The following is a 19,316-nucleotide window of genomic DNA, read 5'->3' as shown; positions in this document are numbered from 1 at the left end:
CATATCATTGTTATCGCAATAAAATTAAATGGATGTGCACATACTGGTCACATGCTTCAACAGATTCGTACATGCAGCTGCTTGGTCTATGTTTTGCAAGCACGCAGGGTTTTAGTATTGTTGTTTTGGCCACAGTGCAGTACTACTTATAGCACAGACATTCCCGACTCCAAGGACTTGCATTAAATTGGTCACTGTTGAATAACAATGTTTACCGACATTGTACTTTCACAGCCAAGATTTCCTAGGTACTGTCTTCCTTAGCGCCAAGATGATTCTTACCTTTGGCAGGATCATTTCAACTCGCACAGCAAGAGGTGACACTTCATTCGCACAGGACAGGTGCGCCTGCATACGCGAACCAAGACAGAACAGAAGATTACTTAAATCGATCCTGCAACAGAGTTAATAAAAGTGGCTCGGCTGTTTTCACAGAAAATTATCACACAAGGAGATTCCTTGCATGTTCTATCACAGAGATTGCAGCTGGGAACGAAACCTCATGTAAATGCAGCTGGCAGTTCTCTCAATTACCTCAAAGGCATGACACAATGAATGCCTCATTTCTGTAGCTGTATAAAGATGGAGGTGAAAGAGAAAATAGGACACAGTCATGGATGCAGACTCACAACTGGCATGTACTCAATAACCAGGATGAATGTGTGCATAATGATGCCGAATTACAGGCCTTGAGGGAGAATTACAAATTTCAAAACCAAAGAGCCAGATTATAAGCTTTCCCTCAATGTGATGGCACTTGCCAAAGCCTCAAACACGACAATGTGTGTCCTGGGTTGCTTGACCTCAACCAGCTCATTGGCGTGTCATGCTGCAGATATTTGTGCAACAATTCACATTTTGTAGATGTTAACTACAGCTGAGTCTGCCGAATCTTTTAGTGACTTCGGATTGTATGTTCACCTTAATCACACATTTTTTCTCGTTTCTTTTTTCAGAGAGTGTGAACAAGGATTTACAGTATATTCCTTACGGCTGTTCAATAAGTACAACTCTTGCAAATGTTCACCCCGCCCTGCTGTGTCCCTCGATGTTTATCACTCTCGTTTAAGCACCTGGAAAAACTTACTCATACAAAATCAGCCGACTATCCTTTCTACCGATGGCAAGACTATTACAATTCGCATGTTTAGTTTTATCCTTTCAACCCCTTCACAAACAGAACCAGCCTTTGCTGCAACACAGAAAGAATACACACACGCACCGTGCACTTGTGAACGCTGTGCAGGAAAGCATGCGCCCAGAGCACCGTGGGAAGGTCCAGACGTAATGCAGTAGGCCCCAAGTAGGCAAACAGATGTGGCTCGGGCACAGAGCCCCCAGTGAACGAAGACACGGTGCTGCCTTTGCCAGAACCCGGACTCCTGACATGGCCATTGGCCGTGACGGGCGTCGTGGCTGGCGAGGGCCGTGCATAGTAGTGGGTCAGTTCAAGGTGCAGGGCCTCCCCAGGAAGCAGCACGGTGGCGCCCTCTGATGCCAGGAACGGGCGGCGATAACTACGCCCTGCCATGCACACCTGATATGAGACAAAAGATGCAACAAGAACAACGTCAGCCTACAGTCGAATGCCTTAGACGCAAGAAACAAACATGTTTCAATAGAGCATGGGCTAGTCGAAAACCTGAAAGAACCACAGATACGACTACATTCGCTGACAAATTCTTGAACATAAAGGGGACCTTGAAAGCAACAACTTTCAGTCAGTTTTCTTGTGTATAATGCGTGGACAACTGGGTAGCTAGCTAGTATAGCTGTGGAAGATACATCTGTGTCATGATGTAGGGAGCAAGGCAGTGTATAATACATTGGGCCGGTGGCTGTTCTGATACCCTTTATATAACACAACTTAGACATAGAATGTATGAACATTCAGTTCGATCCCTCTGGCAATCCTGCACACAGGCTTCACTGTGATGAACTGTACTGAGTACACAATGATATTCACACTACGACATTTGAATGCTGGCATGAGGTATGCAAGCTCTGACAGTTTTGACGATATCAGATTGAAAGACATTGACTAGATGGACGGCATACAATGCTGTGTCACAGTCGATACGTGGCACTCCGTCTCCCTATTGCCACTTTTCTTGTGACCGTTGCCCCAGCACTGTCTTTTTAATATGTTCTTCGTCAGCATTGGATGGCTTCCATGAAACAAGCCCTCTTTTAGTCAGTTGTGAATGCAGAAGTGAGTGGAAAGCTTGAGCTCTACTCACTTACAGCCATTTCTCTCCGAGTGCTTCTTAAGTGCACTGCCACTCACAAAAAATTTTACTGCCATTTTTGAGAAACGAACTGCACAATGATTGTAAGCTACCCATTGGTACACGAGCGCACCTCCTCATCTTTTCAAGTGGCAGCCTGTGAATGACACTAAATTTTCCAATCTCAGAGGCACATTGTTACAATGAGGCGAAGAAGGGAATGATCATGGTCCTGAAGACGACGAAAAGTGGACACAACTTGGCTGGGCTTCGCGAACGTTCACTCTTTGTGAATATATTGTAAATAGTTTTATATGCTCAAGAATATTACACACATTTACCATGCGTAGTGCAGATTATGTTACACCTGCTACACACCACACGAAATGCGGTAGATGGTCCCCCCCCACCTGCTGCATGGAGAACTCTTCGAGCCGCACGAGCAGGCAGCTGGACATGAGTGTGCGCCAGTCACGTGACGACGGAGTGCTTCCTGGCGTGGATGACGATGATGGGCCACTCTCCGCCCAATGGGAGAGCATCTGCTGCACCCAGGTCTGCCGCCCCGACGTGGGCTCGCTGTACTTGAGCCACTGGTTGCGGGAGCTCGCTGCATCATGCGGAAGGCAATGTGCAAGAATAATATGTGTATTAGTTGTTTAGTGCATGCAGTCTTGTGCCAAACTATGCCTATACAATACGATAGAACCACGTTGATACATTCCCATTTGTTGCGTTTTCCCGGCTCTCATACTCTGGAACACCAGTCCCGTCTAATTTCCACAAGGTCATGTGTATTAGCTTACTGTTTGCAAGTGAAGTTTGTTGCGTCCAAAATGCAGTTGTTACTCCCAAAACTATGATGGACTACCGCGTCATCATCCGGTGGTGGCACCTACTTAGGCTTTGTCACCACTGAAAACAATCACTTTGCAGAACGTGCTATGTGGTGCAGAAAGATCACTATTGCCATGTCAAGGTTGTTGCTGGTCGTTGATCTCAACACGGCTCCCAAAGTCAAAAGCCAAAAAGAGGTGGACAAAGGCACAAGGGGTGGCCCCACGCCTACATTCACAAAAGCTATCTCCATGAACTTCAATACTTTACAACAGATGCTTCAATTTACAAGCCTGTACCGAAAATGAAAAGAAAGGGCTGTTGACGCACAAAAACAGACTGTTATTATTGTAGATTCAAACATAAATTACAAGCCTCAGTGTGACTGGCAGCAAGGACAGCTTTAAATAAGTTGTCTAATGTTCAATATAACTGCCAACCAGCAGTTAACATTAACAAAAAAGTTGACAGTCACTTTAGCACATGCTAAAGAGGATGAAGACAAAAGCCTGCACACTCATGAGACAGTCATTACATTACTGACAAACTCATTTGAATGCATTGTTACTTCCTATGACTTGTTTTTTCCCACCAAAGGTCGTCGGTTCGAGTACCTTAATTTACTCTATCTTAATTAACTTTGCCTTAATTAACATCAAAGGTCGTGAGTGCAACTCCCACCAGTTGTCGTGGGTTCAACAATTAATGGTGGCACCATAAATTTCGGTGCCACTGAATTTTGGTCCTACCAAAGGTCGAGGGTACAACTTCCCACCAAAGGTTATGGGTTCGAGTGCCTTAACTGTGCCTTAATTAAAACTAAAGGTTGTGGGTTTTGCCTCCCACCAATGGTTCTGAGTGGCATTATAAATTTTGATGCAACTGAATTTTGGTGCCATAACACCGGACAGTCAATTTTTCATAACACTGCAGTACAACGGATTTTTCAACCCATGAGGCACTTAAGGCTTTCACCTCAAAAACTGATTTAACTGGAGTCAAATTACTGGAAGTTTACCGTGTAATTCTCTTAAGAGAATAAAAAAGTGGACAAATTGGTAGGCTCATGGCTAAATAATAACAGCCCGCTGGAAATGAGAATGAAGGGGCGTCGCATCACTGGCCTTCGACTGTGCTTTCGGTGCACCGTTATCTTTAGTTATAATTCTTGTCCCAGCCAGTTGCAACAATATGGAGAACTCGTTTCTTTTACCATTTCCTCACTAACATTTTGACAATGCATTCGTCGCCGTCGGCATGCACGCACAGAAGCTCACCCGCTCCGTGGAAGGGGTAGTAGTCGATGAGGAGCTTCTCCAGCAGCACCTGGAGAGCAGCACCCCCTTGCAATGGGCCCCAATTAGATCGTGTCTCTGCACACATAGCACAAACACAGAGATTCAAAAAGGTGGGTGGCAACACTGACAATTGGGACTGTGAACTGCAAGTGGGTAGGTAGGCTGTTGAGTTGGGCATGTTTCTTGGCCTCCATACTTCAAACAGTGCATGCAAAACAAGCAAGAACTCAACAGTAGCACTCATTGGAAAAAGCACGGCCACTTTACAGATAGTAGTCAGTTACACTTTAGTTGAAATAAAATGAAGTGAGCTGGTGCAGAACACGCAAGCAGATAAGTGTTCCGCTAAAGAACATTCACGTCAATTTTTGGTTCGTGTCCCTGCCTCGCACCTCATTATCTCTACAACACTATCACCAGCTAAAACACGTCCACCGCAGGATATACCTCCAACAACTATGCCTACAGATTTCCTAAACTACTACTCCATCGGAATTGATGTCACCTGGAATTTCCTTTCCCACATACAGGCCACTCTTTTTAAACCACAAGCCATCATTTACATCAGAAGATGTTCTAGTAACATCTTCCTCCGGTGTTCCATCTAAAAAATGCAGCATTAGAGGTGGGGATCACAAAGCTGGATGCCTCCAACACAAACTGCCATTCACTGTCATGCACCTCTAGCCCGAATGGCTCTTACAATAGGTTTACAAACTCGCATATTGTGCAGTGTCTTCACAGCGCCATTCTGGCCAAAAACAATTTAAGTCACATAGGAAGCTTTGCTTCATTTATGGTTTCGAAGTGACTGACAACCAATTTTTATGGTACCGTTTTCTTTTATTGCAACTTTTTAAAGACCCTGCCAATTAGACTGTGCAATCATAGAGTGGTAATGCGGAAAATGCTCTGAAAAATATTTTTCATTAGAATTTTTCTATATATATTGAGTACGTAGTCATACGCAGAAGCACGCTGAAAACTGTGATAGGCGAGCCCAATAGTCATTATATGCCAGCATTGGTAGGAGGCAGACAAATACACCTTTAGCTGTAAAAAGCAATAGTATATCAAGCCCATGTTCTTGTGCTTCAAGGTTTCTGAATGATAAATTATTTTTACAATAATACAGTGGAACCCCGATTATATAATTATCTTGAAACCACAGAAAAATGTATAATCCAACGAACAAAAATTATGTCTATAACAAAGTAAAATACCACCTGAATGAACATCATCTGAACAAACAGTTGTATCAACTATTTTAAATCCTCCCCCTCCCCACCGAAGCGCTATTGAACGCATTACAAACGCCCTTCAGTTTACTGAAATTCAATGCAGTGTGAATTTCAGTTCTACAGACATATTCTGCGGCATCATCCTATGTCCCCCATATCAAACAGATCACTTCAAGCACAACCGGCACTTTTGTAGCATATTTTTAGGCAGAGAACCACAATTTATTATCATGCGACGAATGATGGGCCCCATTTTAGCTTTGAACTGGATCAGCCAAGGTTCCTTGGATTGGTGACCCAGATAAGATCATGGATAGCTAAAGCCATAGCCATAGTCACAGCTTTAGCCCTACAACCACAAAGACAAGGCATTCGCACAATGGTTAATTATGAGCGCCAAACGAAAGTGCCTGGCCCTAGACAAAAAATGGGCTTGCATAGGCTGGACTCCGGCCAATGTCAAGTGGATGTTGTGAATGCATTTGGGATCCCAGTGTCGTCACTGCCGATGATAAAGAGCCAGCAACAATTGCGGCCGCATTGGAAAGTGAACAGCTGGGCCTCGGGCAAAAAAGACTGCGCACTGAGTATTTCAGATAAGTCGACGATGCTGTTGCCACATGGCTAAAGGATTTGTAATCTTAAGTGCAAAAGTACAACAAAAGATTATTGCACTCTACACAAGGTGCTAAGCAGTGGAAATCCACTTGAAAATGAGCAGAGTGACAAATAAATGTACTGAAATATTATTTGTACAGCAGATGTTTCCTTTAGCTCATGATAACAAGCTGCAACATACTTATTTCAGTTGAGTGAACTTTCACTTCAACAAACCTTTTCCTGAGGTCCCTTGAAGCTTCCTCGATGAAGTTTGATTGTACACGGTTTCCCACAAAATAGTTGCAATGAGCTTCAGTTTATGCTATAGGCTAACAGTCTGCATGACTCGAAAACCAAAACCACCAAAAAAGTAAACGCGAAAAGAATAATGCATTGCAGATGCCAATCATGTTTTATAGCAGAGATCTGGCACACAGTGTACTGCAATCCGCACCTACCAGCAGGCTAAAACGTTCTTTTCTCCTTTACAGACTAAACAAATCTGCCAATTTGTTAAGGACTTTTTTTTTAGCGCTGCAGCAAGAGCTGTCTTTCAAGCAATAGCAAGCTTTCATGCAAGTTTTCATACAAATTTTCATCAAGAGCCGTGTCTGTGTTTTCTTTCCATCTATGTTATTTCGTGCTGCCAAGGATGCGTTACCAACTCATCTAGCAAACCACTCTGCTGTCTTTCAAGTGCAGCAACATCTACAACGAGGTCAGCTATGGCATCATCGCCTGCACAAATCTTCAAATCATGTCAATGCTTGCCGCACATCCGTAAATGTAGGCACAAGCCCAGCAGTATCTGTGACGTCGTCTTCGTCCAAGGTGGCAGCCAGCAGTCGGCATGATACGACAATCCACGTGAAACTGGAAACCTATCAAAAGACGTGTCAGGAGTCCTGTGTGCTCACACGTAAACAAAGTCTGTGCTGCACGTGTGAACGATCTGCATGCTTTCTAGTGGCTAATCGGTGCGGTCTTCGCACATCCTTTCGTGCTTTCCATAAACACTAAGGCAGTAATCTCGAGGATCACTTTCGGAGAGAGCTTCACTTCACGAGACTCTGCAATGGACGCATAAAAGTAAGTGGCCGGCGGCGTTCTTGGCACAGCGCCTAAGACGCTGTTGGCAACATACGCATCCGGTGACGGGAGCGGGTGCTGCAGAGAGAACATGCCATGACATAGAAACTGCAATGAGATCACACTGAAGGGACGAAGGCGGGCGGCGATGTGAAGAGGGGAAAGGAAAATCAATATTGAGAGGGCAGCAAACGTGGGAGAAGTTAAAAGTAGGATGGAGACCGGAAATTAGTCGCAGCTTTCTGCATGCGAAGGGGCCCTTCCTGACCATGGGGACGACACCGCAAGGAAGGTGCCGAAAGGTGGCGATGCTTCCCAGACGCCCACCGTTGATTCTGCAGTTTTGCCAGGTTCATCATACGAGACAGCATATCTGTAATCTCGTGTTGTGCATTCAAGCAAAATGCATTGCCTCTATGGGGAGTTCATCTGGACTGCACTAATCCATCGTTAAAGCCGGTACCTGGTTTTGGTTATATGTAGTGTGGCACTGCTTACAGTGCAGGTATTTTACTTATGTCTTCCGTTATAAACATTCTGTGCTGTAGTACAGTGCTATAGTTTTGCATGGGGTTCCCAAAGGGATGTTACAACTGTTTGATGTAAACAACATAGTAAACCGTCGTTATAACGAAGCCACTTTATTCAAATTATCGCTTTATTTGAAATTTCTCCCAATCCCAACCCAAATGCATGCGTTTTAATCCGGATTACTTGAAGCGTACCAATAAGCGGCAATGTTAGAGGGAACTGTCAAGGGGCACGCGCACACTCACAGTGACGCTCCGCACCTTTTGTGCGGAGTACTGTTCCGCACCAGGTGAGTAAGCGACCCTCTTCACAACCAGCTATGCCATGGAGCCACCTGTGCACCCTTTTCCACCGTGCTGTGCCCGCGCGTTAGCAGAGGCGAGCGGGTGCACACTCACGGCAGCATTCATGGCCTCTCCTTGCCTCCACCTGTGCCTTTCTTCACTCCTCACCCTGTAAGTTTGGTGGTTTGGCATGCTGATCATTACAATCACCGATCGCTGGATCCACGATCACAGTGATCTTGAGGCTGCGCACCATGAGCAAGAGCAACTGTCACGGTGCTGGCACAAGTCAAAAAAAAAAAAAAAAAAAGGAAAGAAGAAGAAGAAAAGAAAAAGTGTAGCTGGCAGCACCCGAAGGCTTGTGCACTTGTTTCTGCGGTAATGGCACAAGCGCAACCCCGTGACTCCACTCCACCAACAGGAGACTCAGACAGGCTGCAGACCTCCTCACCTGCCCTCACTTACTGGCTCGGACAGCAAGATCGAAGAATGTTTAGTTTTAGTTTTATTCAAGGGGCTTATTTGCACTGAGTGAGCGCGTGACCCTCTCCCATCAGCGAAGCCTATTGGTTCATGCTGTGCTCGCACATTATCATCAGCGAGTGGCGACGCCATGCCAGCGGTGGCTGCGGCGCTATGAAAGTAGTGTGCAAAGTAACAGACAAACGTTACTCCGTGCCAAGTTCCACATGCCCGGCGCACCTAAAGTCACCCTAACCAAGACCCTACTGGCTCCCTCCTGCAACTTGCGCAAAGGAGGCAATCGCGACGGAGAAATTCCATCCCGATCTGGCTCGATCACAATCGAAAATGCGCCTTGTGACACCTGTATTAGACATCTCTGGAGTTGTGCTATTTCAGCTCTACTTTTCTAGCTTTCATGAAGCAGTCACTTTCAACAAATTACAGTGAAACCTCTCTTCTACAAACACTACATTAATGAACTTTTCAGATTAACAAACTTTTCAGATTAACAAACTCTTCCAGATTAACAAACTCTTCAGATTAACAAACTTTTCAGAAATTCCCTGCTGACTACTTAAAGTTTATCCTTCTTGTACAATATAACAAGGTAAGCAATCGCAAGCACTACCTTTGAAATATAACCTGCTCCAGGCAGCCTTTTAAGGTAAAAGAAGCTGCACCCTAATGTGACAGCTTGCATTAAATGTGCCAGATTAGGAAATGGGGCAGCAGCACTGACAAAAAAAAAGAAGGTGCAGACTGGAATAAACTGCGTCAAAGTCAAAAAAAAAAAGAAGAATCAATGAGAATCATTCTGACAATGCACATGACCAGTGTAAGCCTAATGTTCGCTAGAAACAGACATACCACAGCTGAGCCAAATCACAATAAGCGGAGTGTCACATTCAAGTAACTTGTCACAGGGGCACACTTATGGCCTAGCAAGAAACCTGCAACAGCACACGGACATTCGCTCGCATGAAGAAACAAGATGTGACGTAAGGCGGCAACACTCGAGTGTGCGCTCACCCTTGGGGTCCATGTCATCACAGAGGTGCAGGTCTATGCGAGTGCAGAACATGTGATACGACGTCTCAAGCACGTCATGCTGCCGAAAGAATTCCACCAGGGGGCTCTTGGGGGCTCCTCCTCCACCACCCCCACCCCTTTGCGACGAAGGAGGCGCGGAGGGAGTCGAAAAGTGGTCAGGGGTTGGCAAAGTCGAGCTGGCAGCGCGATGACGGCGCCCCTGGGCAGCTGCCTTTCGCACAAGGGCAGCGACAGAGTGCCCCAAGTGCAAGGCTGCGACCAGCTGTGCGTCGGTCAGGGCCCAGAGCAGCTCGTCTAGTACAAGGACCAGGCGGCTGGCAACCAGGCTGCAGTCTGCACGATAATGAAATGATTAAGTTGTTTTAGGCATTTCAACCCAGTGCACAGGCCACGAGAGACACCATGTTGGTGAGCTGCGGATTAATTTCAACCGTCTGTAGCGCACACCCAAAGCCTGGTACATGAGAGCTTTTGCAATTGAATGCAATTGTGGCAGCTGGTATGGACACGTGACTATGTGCTGTGCAACGAAACAACATGAGGATGACGAGAACAGTAAGCAAATAGGATTGATTGACCAAGTGGCTTCATTGCACTGTATAGGTTAAGCCAACATGAAAGGGAACAAGTGGTTGGTACTTAAGCAACAAGTACTATGCAAATGTGGCCTCAAACTTCAACTTGCTGACACTGTTTGTTTTAATTAGCTCTGGTATTGAAGAGCACGTCTGTTCATACTTTCTTGATTTCAGTGCAAAAACTGTTTCTCTGGCTACTTGTGTGTGTTTGGGACCCACCTAGCACACGTCCACCAGATGCAACATGGACATGACAAGCAGGTGACAGCAAACTTTAGAAACAAAAACCCTTCATAAGGCAAATTCATGGCTGCTAAGCGAAAGTGCTAACTGGAAGGACTGGTAAAGGCATCCCTGTGGCCATCGAATCAAGTGATGCTGATGGTAATAGAACCCTTGTACATTTGACTTCCGTTAATTCAATCTTGACACAATCAACAAAATTGATTGCATTAACCTGCAGGCCGAATTAAAAGAAGAGGCATAAAAATCATCTAAGAGACCACTCCATTATTTGGTAGTATTTGTCCAATTCCACCCACAAATCAAATGCGCACCCAGTTTATACGGGTTCATAGTACAAAAAAGTGTGCATCCAAATCTAGCACGCACCACATTTTATAACACAAAAATAGCATGCCTGAAAAACGTAGACACGTGGAAGTTTATTTGCTGTTAATGTCTATCGTCGTCAACCTCGAGCAACTTTCTATCACTGTGTGAGAACCACAACTGTGTCTTCATCCGTGGGGTCCACTGAGTTTGATATTCCATGTTTCTTGAATGGCTTAATAACCGTTGCAAATGGGACCAAGCTCAACACCGTACAGTGCCTTGTTCAATTTCTCGGACTGATCTGCAAGTGTGATGTTGAAAACATGACAACCGCGATCCAAGATGCCACCGTTCCTGTGTTGCCTGCAGGGGCGTAGCCAGGGGGGGGGCTTATGGGGCTTCAGCCCCCCCCCCCCCCCCGAAACTTTTTCGTGCTGTCCATGCACCGCCGACAAAAGCAACCCCCGGCGCCGGAAATCATTCTGGATTTTGTCTAGAGCGTCTTTTTCACGCTCGAAAAGCCATTTCACCGCGAAAATTGCGAACTCGGGCTGAATTTCGTGGCAACGCCCACGCACCGGGAGTCACATAACGCAAGCAGCCCCATCCGAGCACAAAGTTTCAAGGATGTTTTCATGGCGAACGGGCTCGCCGCGGCATTTCGCAGAGGCTGCGGAATCTACACTATCATGGAATTTACGGAGCGCGTGGATATCAATTCCGAAACTTTATGGGTATAAAGTTCTCATAAACTTTTGATGTGAAAGGTGCATTGACATTTCCAAACATGTGCTCTAGATTTTCAATTGCGGAACTTTATAAGTTTAATGCTCCCATAAATATTTGATGCCAAAGGTGCATTGCCTTTTCCAAAGTCGCACACCGGGCCTTACAACGAGACAAGCCAAATGACCACGCTTTCAGACAAGTTGAAAGCCCGTAGCGAGGCCCGATGAGACGAAGCGTTGTGGTAGTTCATTCGTGCCGTCATGTCACATAAAAATTTATATCTTTTTTTCACCTGCGCCAAAGCATCCAGTGAAGACACTAAAGCCAGCCAAGGCAACTACGTTCTTATTTATTTTTTCTACTTTGACTTTTAATCGCGAGGACACATTGAGCCTCTTCAATTTTTTTGTGCACGCTCCCCTACCCGCGCGCCGCCAGAGCCAGTCAGAGCGCATGCGTTTTTCTCGTGTTGCCCCGACCACCGCGCGGCGCCCTTCGGTGCGAGTTCGCTTTTCTCTGGCCGAGTGCATTTTCGCCTGGCAGAGCTTTGGACGCTTTCTAGCTAGCAGACGAGAAAAAGAAACAATGGTCGCTAGCCGCCATCACTGTGGGGACTCGACGGATTGCAGCGCGTTCGCTTGAGCGCAACCTCTCCAGAAAGTCTTGTCTCGCCGGTGTAGGATACCGAGCAGTATGCGCATGGTTCTTGGTGGACCAAGCGTCTCGTGTTTTCTTCGATATTCCTTTAATAGCCATATCAGTTGCCCAAAGTAGGCATTCTATTGTGACCAACATACTTCGCGTTTTTTTTTTTTTTTTTCATTACGGTGCCGCCGCCCCACAAAAGGAAAAAAAGAAGCGTTGTTGCGGTGCAGCGACTTGTCGCATGGTGAAAATGCTATTTTGTTACTTCTTTTGCGGAAAGTAATGGGCCATGGGACGCTTCAGCTGCCGGATAGTCTTATTATATTATTGCGATAGCAATTATATGGACACTCTAGGTGCATTCCTGCCGTCGCCGTCGCCCTCATGTTCCGCATAAAGTCGGAGTGCGATAACATCGTGACCCCGCGCCGCATGCTGTATGTGCGAGTGAAAGCGTGGGGGGGGGGGGGGGAATGGGTGAGCCGACGATAGTGGCTCAGTCTTGTGTGCGCAAGGGAGAAAAGTGAGGAGTAAGCGCGCCGCCTTCCGTCACTCGTGATACATCGGGGGGAGTGGATGGAATGGGGAAGGATCTAGGATTCTGTGAATCTGTGATTGCGCAACATGTTTATTTGCCTTGTTTGACACATTATATACCATGACTTCTTCTTAGATACGTAGATTTATTGGAGACTTACTTATACGTACGTTTACATATCTTGTTGCGAGGTTTTGTGTATACGTGCAGTGAACTTCGGTTCCAGTGGCACTTTTTTGCCCTTTATCAAGCTGTATCTTCGCATTTGTATATTCCATTGCATCTTCGCATTTCTAATGTACGAGGGCAAGTCAAATGAAAGTGAGCCTACCCACCCCGTGCAATTATGGTTCTGTTCATTATCTGCAAGGCCTGCGCATAGCACACAGGCATCTCTCATTTACAAGAGTGACACGCAGATGTGAGGGTAAATGTTCTTTAATGCTCTCATACATTGGGTTGGACATGGTTGCGTGCCGTAATGGACTCTCCAGAAGTTGAGCAGCGTGGTGCCGTCAGGTTTTTGACAGCTGAAGGTGTTTTCCAAAAAAAAATTAGTCGCCGTATGGCTGCCGTGTACATTTAACATTGCATTTCATTAGCCACTGTGAAGCGTTGAAACAAACGCTTCAAAGAAGGACGTGAAATTTGCAAAGACGATCCCAGACCGGGCCAAAGCCATTGTGCAATCACCCCTAACAAAATTGCAAAGGTTGATGAGCTGATGAGACAAGAACGAAGGATAAGCATCAATGAACTGGCAGAGCGTGTGAACATCAGTCACGGTTTTGTTCATGCCATAATTCATGAACATCTCGGCTATCGGCTCTTGTGTGCGCAATGGATGCGCAAGATTTTGAACCACCGCCAGAATACGGAGAAGATTAGCACTGCCTTTACTCATCTGATCCGGTATCACATAAAGGTGACGATTTCTTGTCTGCAATTGTGATCGGAGACGAACCATCATGCCACTTCTAAGAGCCTGAAACACGACGGCAAAGCTTACAATGGAAACATTCAAATTCACCTTCCCCAAAGAAAGCAAAGGCCGTCATTTCCGCCGGAAAGGTGTTGTTGACTTTTATTTTTCGATCGTCAGGGGCCATTACTGATACAATTTGCTAAATCTTGAGAGACTATCAATTGTTTCCGATATTGTGAAACGCCGGATCGGCTAAGTGTCGCAATCAAGAACAAGCTACGTGGAAAATTGACGAATGGGGTCATCTTGTTCCACGACAATGCCCGTTCCCACGTCGTTGATGTGGTTAATGCAAAACTGGCAAAGTTCAAGCGGGAAACGCTGCAACATCCGCCATACAGCTCAGACCTGTCGCCTTGCGACTTGCACATTTTGGGGCAACCGAAAAAACAGCTCAAGGGAGCCAGATTCGTCTCGGACGACGTCGTGAAAGTCAGTTGCAGACGTTTTAAAGCAGCAACCCAAGAAGCTTTATGAGACGGGAATTGCGCGACTCTTTAGTCAATGGGACAAATGTCTAAATGCTCATGGGGGCTACTTCTAATTAAAGTATCCCGTTTGTTATATATTCGCATTGGCTCACTTTCATTTGACTCGCCCTCGTATATTCTGCAGAACTCCTGCTTGTTATACGTGGTCTCTGTTGCAACTATAATTTCGGTGCAATTACTCAAGATACACGACCGGTGACAGCTGCTGCTGCGTAATACGTTGGAACAAATGGCAGCGTCATTAAGAGTTTTCACTGGCCGTTGCATATGTACAAGAATGTAAACAAGGATCTTGAATGACAAAGTGTCATTAACATATTTGTCCTCAACTTGTTCATTTCATGGCCTTTACATTTTTCATATCAGCGGCATGCACTGCTTTGCTGGCTTCGAACTGATGTAGTTCTAAAGTTCGTGAGATATTTTATTTACTTATTAAGTAGACAAAATACATGGAAGCATTGACATCAGTTATGTTAGGCACAATTTTTGGCACATACGAGTATATTCTTTTATAAACAAATACATATAATACTTGTATTGACAGCGCGTAGCGTTCAACACTTCGTTTGCAGCATCTTTGGCAATGGCAATGCAGTTATTATTCGTGTATTTGATCCCTAGGCAAATTGTTTAAGAGGAAGTTTTAGCTCGGGCCCAACTCCGACGCGGCCTATTCAGATACATGTAAAACACAGAAACGATTTTCTGAGATAACTCCTGAATCGCTTTTAATGAAATTTGTTGCATTTGAGAGAGTATGTTAAATTCTAGTGTCTGTTGGAAGCGGAATTCCAATTTAGGGCCTGAACTTTGTTTAAAATATTTTGAAAAATTCGAAAGTTCGAAAAAAATTGAATCACGTAGTTTAAATATTAATAGCTCTGCATCAAGAAGAGATATCGCGGTTCTGTAAACGGCATCCATTACACCATTCAAAGCGGACAAATTCGATATGCCAATTTGTATCTTACGTGAATTGGTTATGTTATGTCCAAGGGTTCTGCAAAGCCGTATTTCCATAATACTTAATTTTTAAGACTCATGTGTAACAAATCAATTTTGTCCGCTGTAGATGTACTATTATGTGCAATTCACAGAACTGTGATATCAATTTTCTATGCTGATTTATAGAGTTGTAAACTTAATTGTTTCGTCTTCTGAAAATTTTCGATTTTTGCCACTTTTCAATAAAACATTGACGACCTAAATAGAAAATTGGAAACAAACAGTCACTAGAATTTAAGTTTTTCTTTTAAATGCAACAAACCTCGTCAAATTTGGTGCACTGGTTGCCGAGAAAAACGAATTCTCCTTCTACATGTATTTAAATAGGAGCATCCAATCTAATGTTTCCTCTTAAGGAGGAGGTCCACCTGCAACGTGAGCCCCCCCCGAATGAAATTTCTGGCTACGCCACTGGTTGCCTGTGCCACCTGTCCCCTTATTTTCGTTGTCGAGGTGGTTCCTCCATATTCCAAGTGCTAGCCACTGCAATGTGTTTCGATGACTTGGCACCAACCCGCAAATTTAATTGCCTGCTACCGAGGAGGCAGCGCTGGTAGGCTTAACACAGCAGGGGTTTTGGGTGGCATGCCATTGCAGTAAGCTTGCCCTTGACAAGTTCATACTGGTGTACAATTAAATGAAGATCACGCTCAAGGGCCAAACAGGGGGCAGCGCACTCGGAGAAGGGTTTGGGATTGTGGGCGATCAGCCACGGCAATTGCTGCAAACGCCTACCAAGTTTGTATGTGCGTGTAGCGGCAGGAAAGGTGAAAGCTCGCACGTGGACATGAAGCCCAAAAGCTATGAGCTGCATTTGCAGAACACAGCTAAAACTGAGAGGGGTGACCGTGTGGTGGATTCAAGGTCACACGCATGATATTGACACTTCACGACGACGTGTGCTGCAGTGGGTGAACGCAAAGCACACCCACGGGCTCAACCATTACAAAATTTTGGATAGGTAATATTTTCAGTAAAGCACAGCACACAGGAAACTCTTGAAAACAATTCTTCCAAAGCTGGAGTCGTAAAACACTTCTCCACACATCAACCGAAGAGCCAAAGGCTTTTCTTTTTGCTGTTCCTTGTTCGTTTGCTCCCAGTCTCCTCCTTCGCATTGCCTTTGTCACTCACCCTTCGACCAGTGCATCTCCCTGAGAGGCATGCTCGCTGCCTCGAATATAACTGGTACTCTGTCTCATGATACTGAACTATAAGCGGTATACGAATACATGGAGAACATGTTATAGCTGGTCCCGCACTATAAGCGGTAACGTTACAAGTGGTCCAAACTGTAATATTAAAGGGGCCCAAACTACCCCTGGGGCTTGGTGGGAAAACACTGTCTGCAGATAGGATACGCGGCTGTGAACATCTCAGCCAGATTTTGCATTCGTGCACGGCGCGTGGAGCTCGCTAGCGGAGCACCAAGTCACTTTTTCTCTAACACTCCATTCAACAAGAGCCTGCTCCTCACGCTTTTCTGACCGCTTTATTTCATAATACAGAGAAATCTTGTTACTATGAACACCACATTATCAAACTTTTCCGGTGAATGAACTTTCCAAAAATCCCCAGCTTACTTCTTATGGTTTCAATGTAAAAATATTTCAGTACTACGAACTTCAGAATACCGAACATTTCACAATACCTATCGTTATTCAGTTTCCGTGTCATGTTAGCAACGCCTCAGTACTACGAACTAATGTTCCGAAATCTGGGGATTCTTAGAATTCCGTGTGTGTTTCACAGCAGGTGAAATGTTAGGGTACGAGGCGACAAGGCGCAGAAAGTGGATGCCACAGCATACGGGTTCGGAAAACCCGAGATGGCGCTCAATAATTTAAAAGGTAAGCCGGGAAATAAATTTTCTTCAATCTATTCCAGAGGCGGCGACGCATCAGGTTTTGCGAGAGCATGCTCTACGCAGGCAAGTGTCGCCTGGCCACTGAGGCACGTCTCTTCCTTCTTTCTGCGCAAGCCTCTTTTTTCCCTGCTTCTTTCTGCTGCCGTACTAGCCACGTGTGCGGAGAAATGTAACCTCTGCACTTGCGGGACTGCCACATGGTTGCACTTTGTGCTTTTTGGACGGTGTCGTTTACATGCGCTTTGGAATAGTCCAGGTGCCGCCTCGAGTGAGACAGTTGCGGTGTCCATGGCAAGGAATGTGAAAACAAACAAAGAAACATTGCGCTCCTTTCTGTCAGTAGTTTTCTCGGCATCAGCTTTGCGCACGTCACTCACAGTGCTTCGGTGGTGCGTGGCGGCGGAATCTATGGAAAATAGCAGCAGCGCGGGCTGATAGCCAACAGCGACGTTTTTGTGGATAGCTCATGCAGTGACAACTTATGAACTGATGGGTTGACGGATGGAATTGCCAATTGTGGGGTTTTCACTATAACAACTTTTCGGAATACTAATGAACGATTTCTGGCGGTCCTGCGCGATTCGTTATGTCTATATTTGACTGTACAGAAGATTACCATACGTAGCTGCTATTGGCCAATATCTGACGTCAAGAAGGGTGTTTGGATCAGTGCACTTCTTCCTACTGTTACTGAGTATATTTATTGATGCAGTTTAATAAACAGGCTGAAGTAACCAAAAATTTGCTCTCAAATGTCGACAAGAATCACACACTTTCGGACGAAGCCGACCGTCATCGGCTCAAGCTCGGCCATGGCCAGTCGCGTAGGAATTAAACTTTGGCCACCCTGCTTATTGGTGTCGTAACCCTTGGGGCTCGCTAACTTCGACTAGGTTTCAACACTCAACTATCCTCGAACAACGAAGAACTCAAGGTAAGACCAGACGCACGCTTGCCAGTGCGCGCTCACTGCTGGCCGCTCCTGGTTAGATGCCTTGGTAGACTTCGTTTCGTACTGAGCTATTGACAGCGCCTCAAGATGGACAAGTTGGATGCGGCTAATATCCGTCGGTCAAGCTGGTGTAGGACAAAGCCAATCCACACCACATAGCACAGCCAGACTGGAGCATATGAGTGGGAGCGCACACTCGTGCCCTGTCGTACACACAGCTAACGCTGCGCATATGCACTGCAGCTGTATGTAGCCACAGTCTGCTACGTGGCGTTGATGCCGCGGCCGCACCGGGATGCCGCGACGAGTCCGCTGGCTGAGTGCACTGCGGCTTGCCGAGGACAACCCATTTGACACATCATAGGTGCCAAAATCAGAAATAGTGCCGCCTACTCGAGCGTCCAAAATCAAATTTTAACTGCGTGCCATGGTGACATTCCCTAGGTGGAGCGTTGCGGCCGCGCCCCACTCTGCCGTAGCCTTCGCAGTGCCAGGCATTAAAGAAGGAGGAGAAGCACCGCGAACTGGGTGCTTGATTGCCAATAACTCCTCTTCTGCTAAACGCACTGAAGTACTTCTTGTGGCGAAGTATTTCTGAAAGTCTAATTTAACTTCAAATGCACTTTTTGGCTTTGATAAAAAGCAGTTCATGGCCCTTTTAAAAGACACGAGGACAGCAGTACACTGATTAAAGAGCAAATGTGGATGGGAAGCTGTTCTTGCAAATGAGAAAGTAGAGTTTGGGAAGTCATGTTATGTGCAGAGTGGTCTATAAGAGTGACAGAATGAGTGCCCCAGGGAAAGGTGCTGCAGCCATCATCAACATTTAGGTATTAAACCATTAAGACTCCTTGCAGGGTACTACAAAAGTGGGGGAAGCAAAGATGTCAGGAAAACACAATCACCATCATTTTTGAAAATGGAAGGAAAAATAAAAGAAAATGGTTGGACACATATACGCACAGCCTTGTTCATGTGCCTTGGAAAAACAGGCAGGAAAGAACGTACTAATCAGGAAAATGTCATCCGAAGCCACTAAAAAATTTGGCGCGTTCAACTGTGATTGACATCTATCAATGCAATAATTTCAGCATGAAACGCCAAGCACGTGCCAACATGGTAAGACCTGAACGGCCGGAGATGCATGCTGTCGTTTTTGTGGCTTTGACAAGCTTACGTTTGCATTCCTCGAATTCAGCCTGGATGAGCACCTTATTAATGCGGGGCAATTTGGTGGGAAGATTTGACGTGCCCACTCAACAAGAATCGATGCAGCACGAGATGCTGATGCACTTCAAACTGGAAGAGCTTGATCCCTAGACACAATTTGTCATTTTTCTATTGC

At 45.6% G+C, this 19,316-nt stretch overlaps 1 protein-coding gene across 1 annotated transcript in view; it reads right to left on the bottom strand.

Moving 5' to 3' along the window:
* LOC126537817 (bridge-like lipid transfer protein family member 3A) overlaps window positions 1-19,316 on the bottom strand; it is a 103,328-nt gene that overhangs the window by 50,964 nt on the left and 33,048 nt on the right. Inside the window, exons 7-11 of the mRNA XM_050184899.3 lie at window positions 9,603-9,956; window positions 4,343-4,438; window positions 2,639-2,838; window positions 1,223-1,537; window positions 283-348 (exon numbers count right to left, since the gene is read on the bottom strand). Coding sequence (XP_050040856.1) covers window positions 283-348; window positions 1,223-1,537; window positions 2,639-2,838; window positions 4,343-4,438; window positions 9,603-9,956 — 1,031 coding nt within the window. The remainder of the gene's footprint in view (window positions 1-282; window positions 349-1,222; window positions 1,538-2,638; window positions 2,839-4,342; window positions 4,439-9,602; window positions 9,957-19,316) is intronic.

This window comes from Dermacentor andersoni, chromosome 4 (genome assembly GCF_023375885.2).
Source record: "Dermacentor andersoni chromosome 4, qqDerAnde1_hic_scaffold, whole genome shotgun sequence".
NCBI classification, from domain to species: Eukaryota; Metazoa; Arthropoda; class Arachnida; order Ixodida; family Ixodidae; genus Dermacentor; species Dermacentor andersoni.
This window is presented reverse-complemented; position numbering and strand designations above follow the sequence as displayed.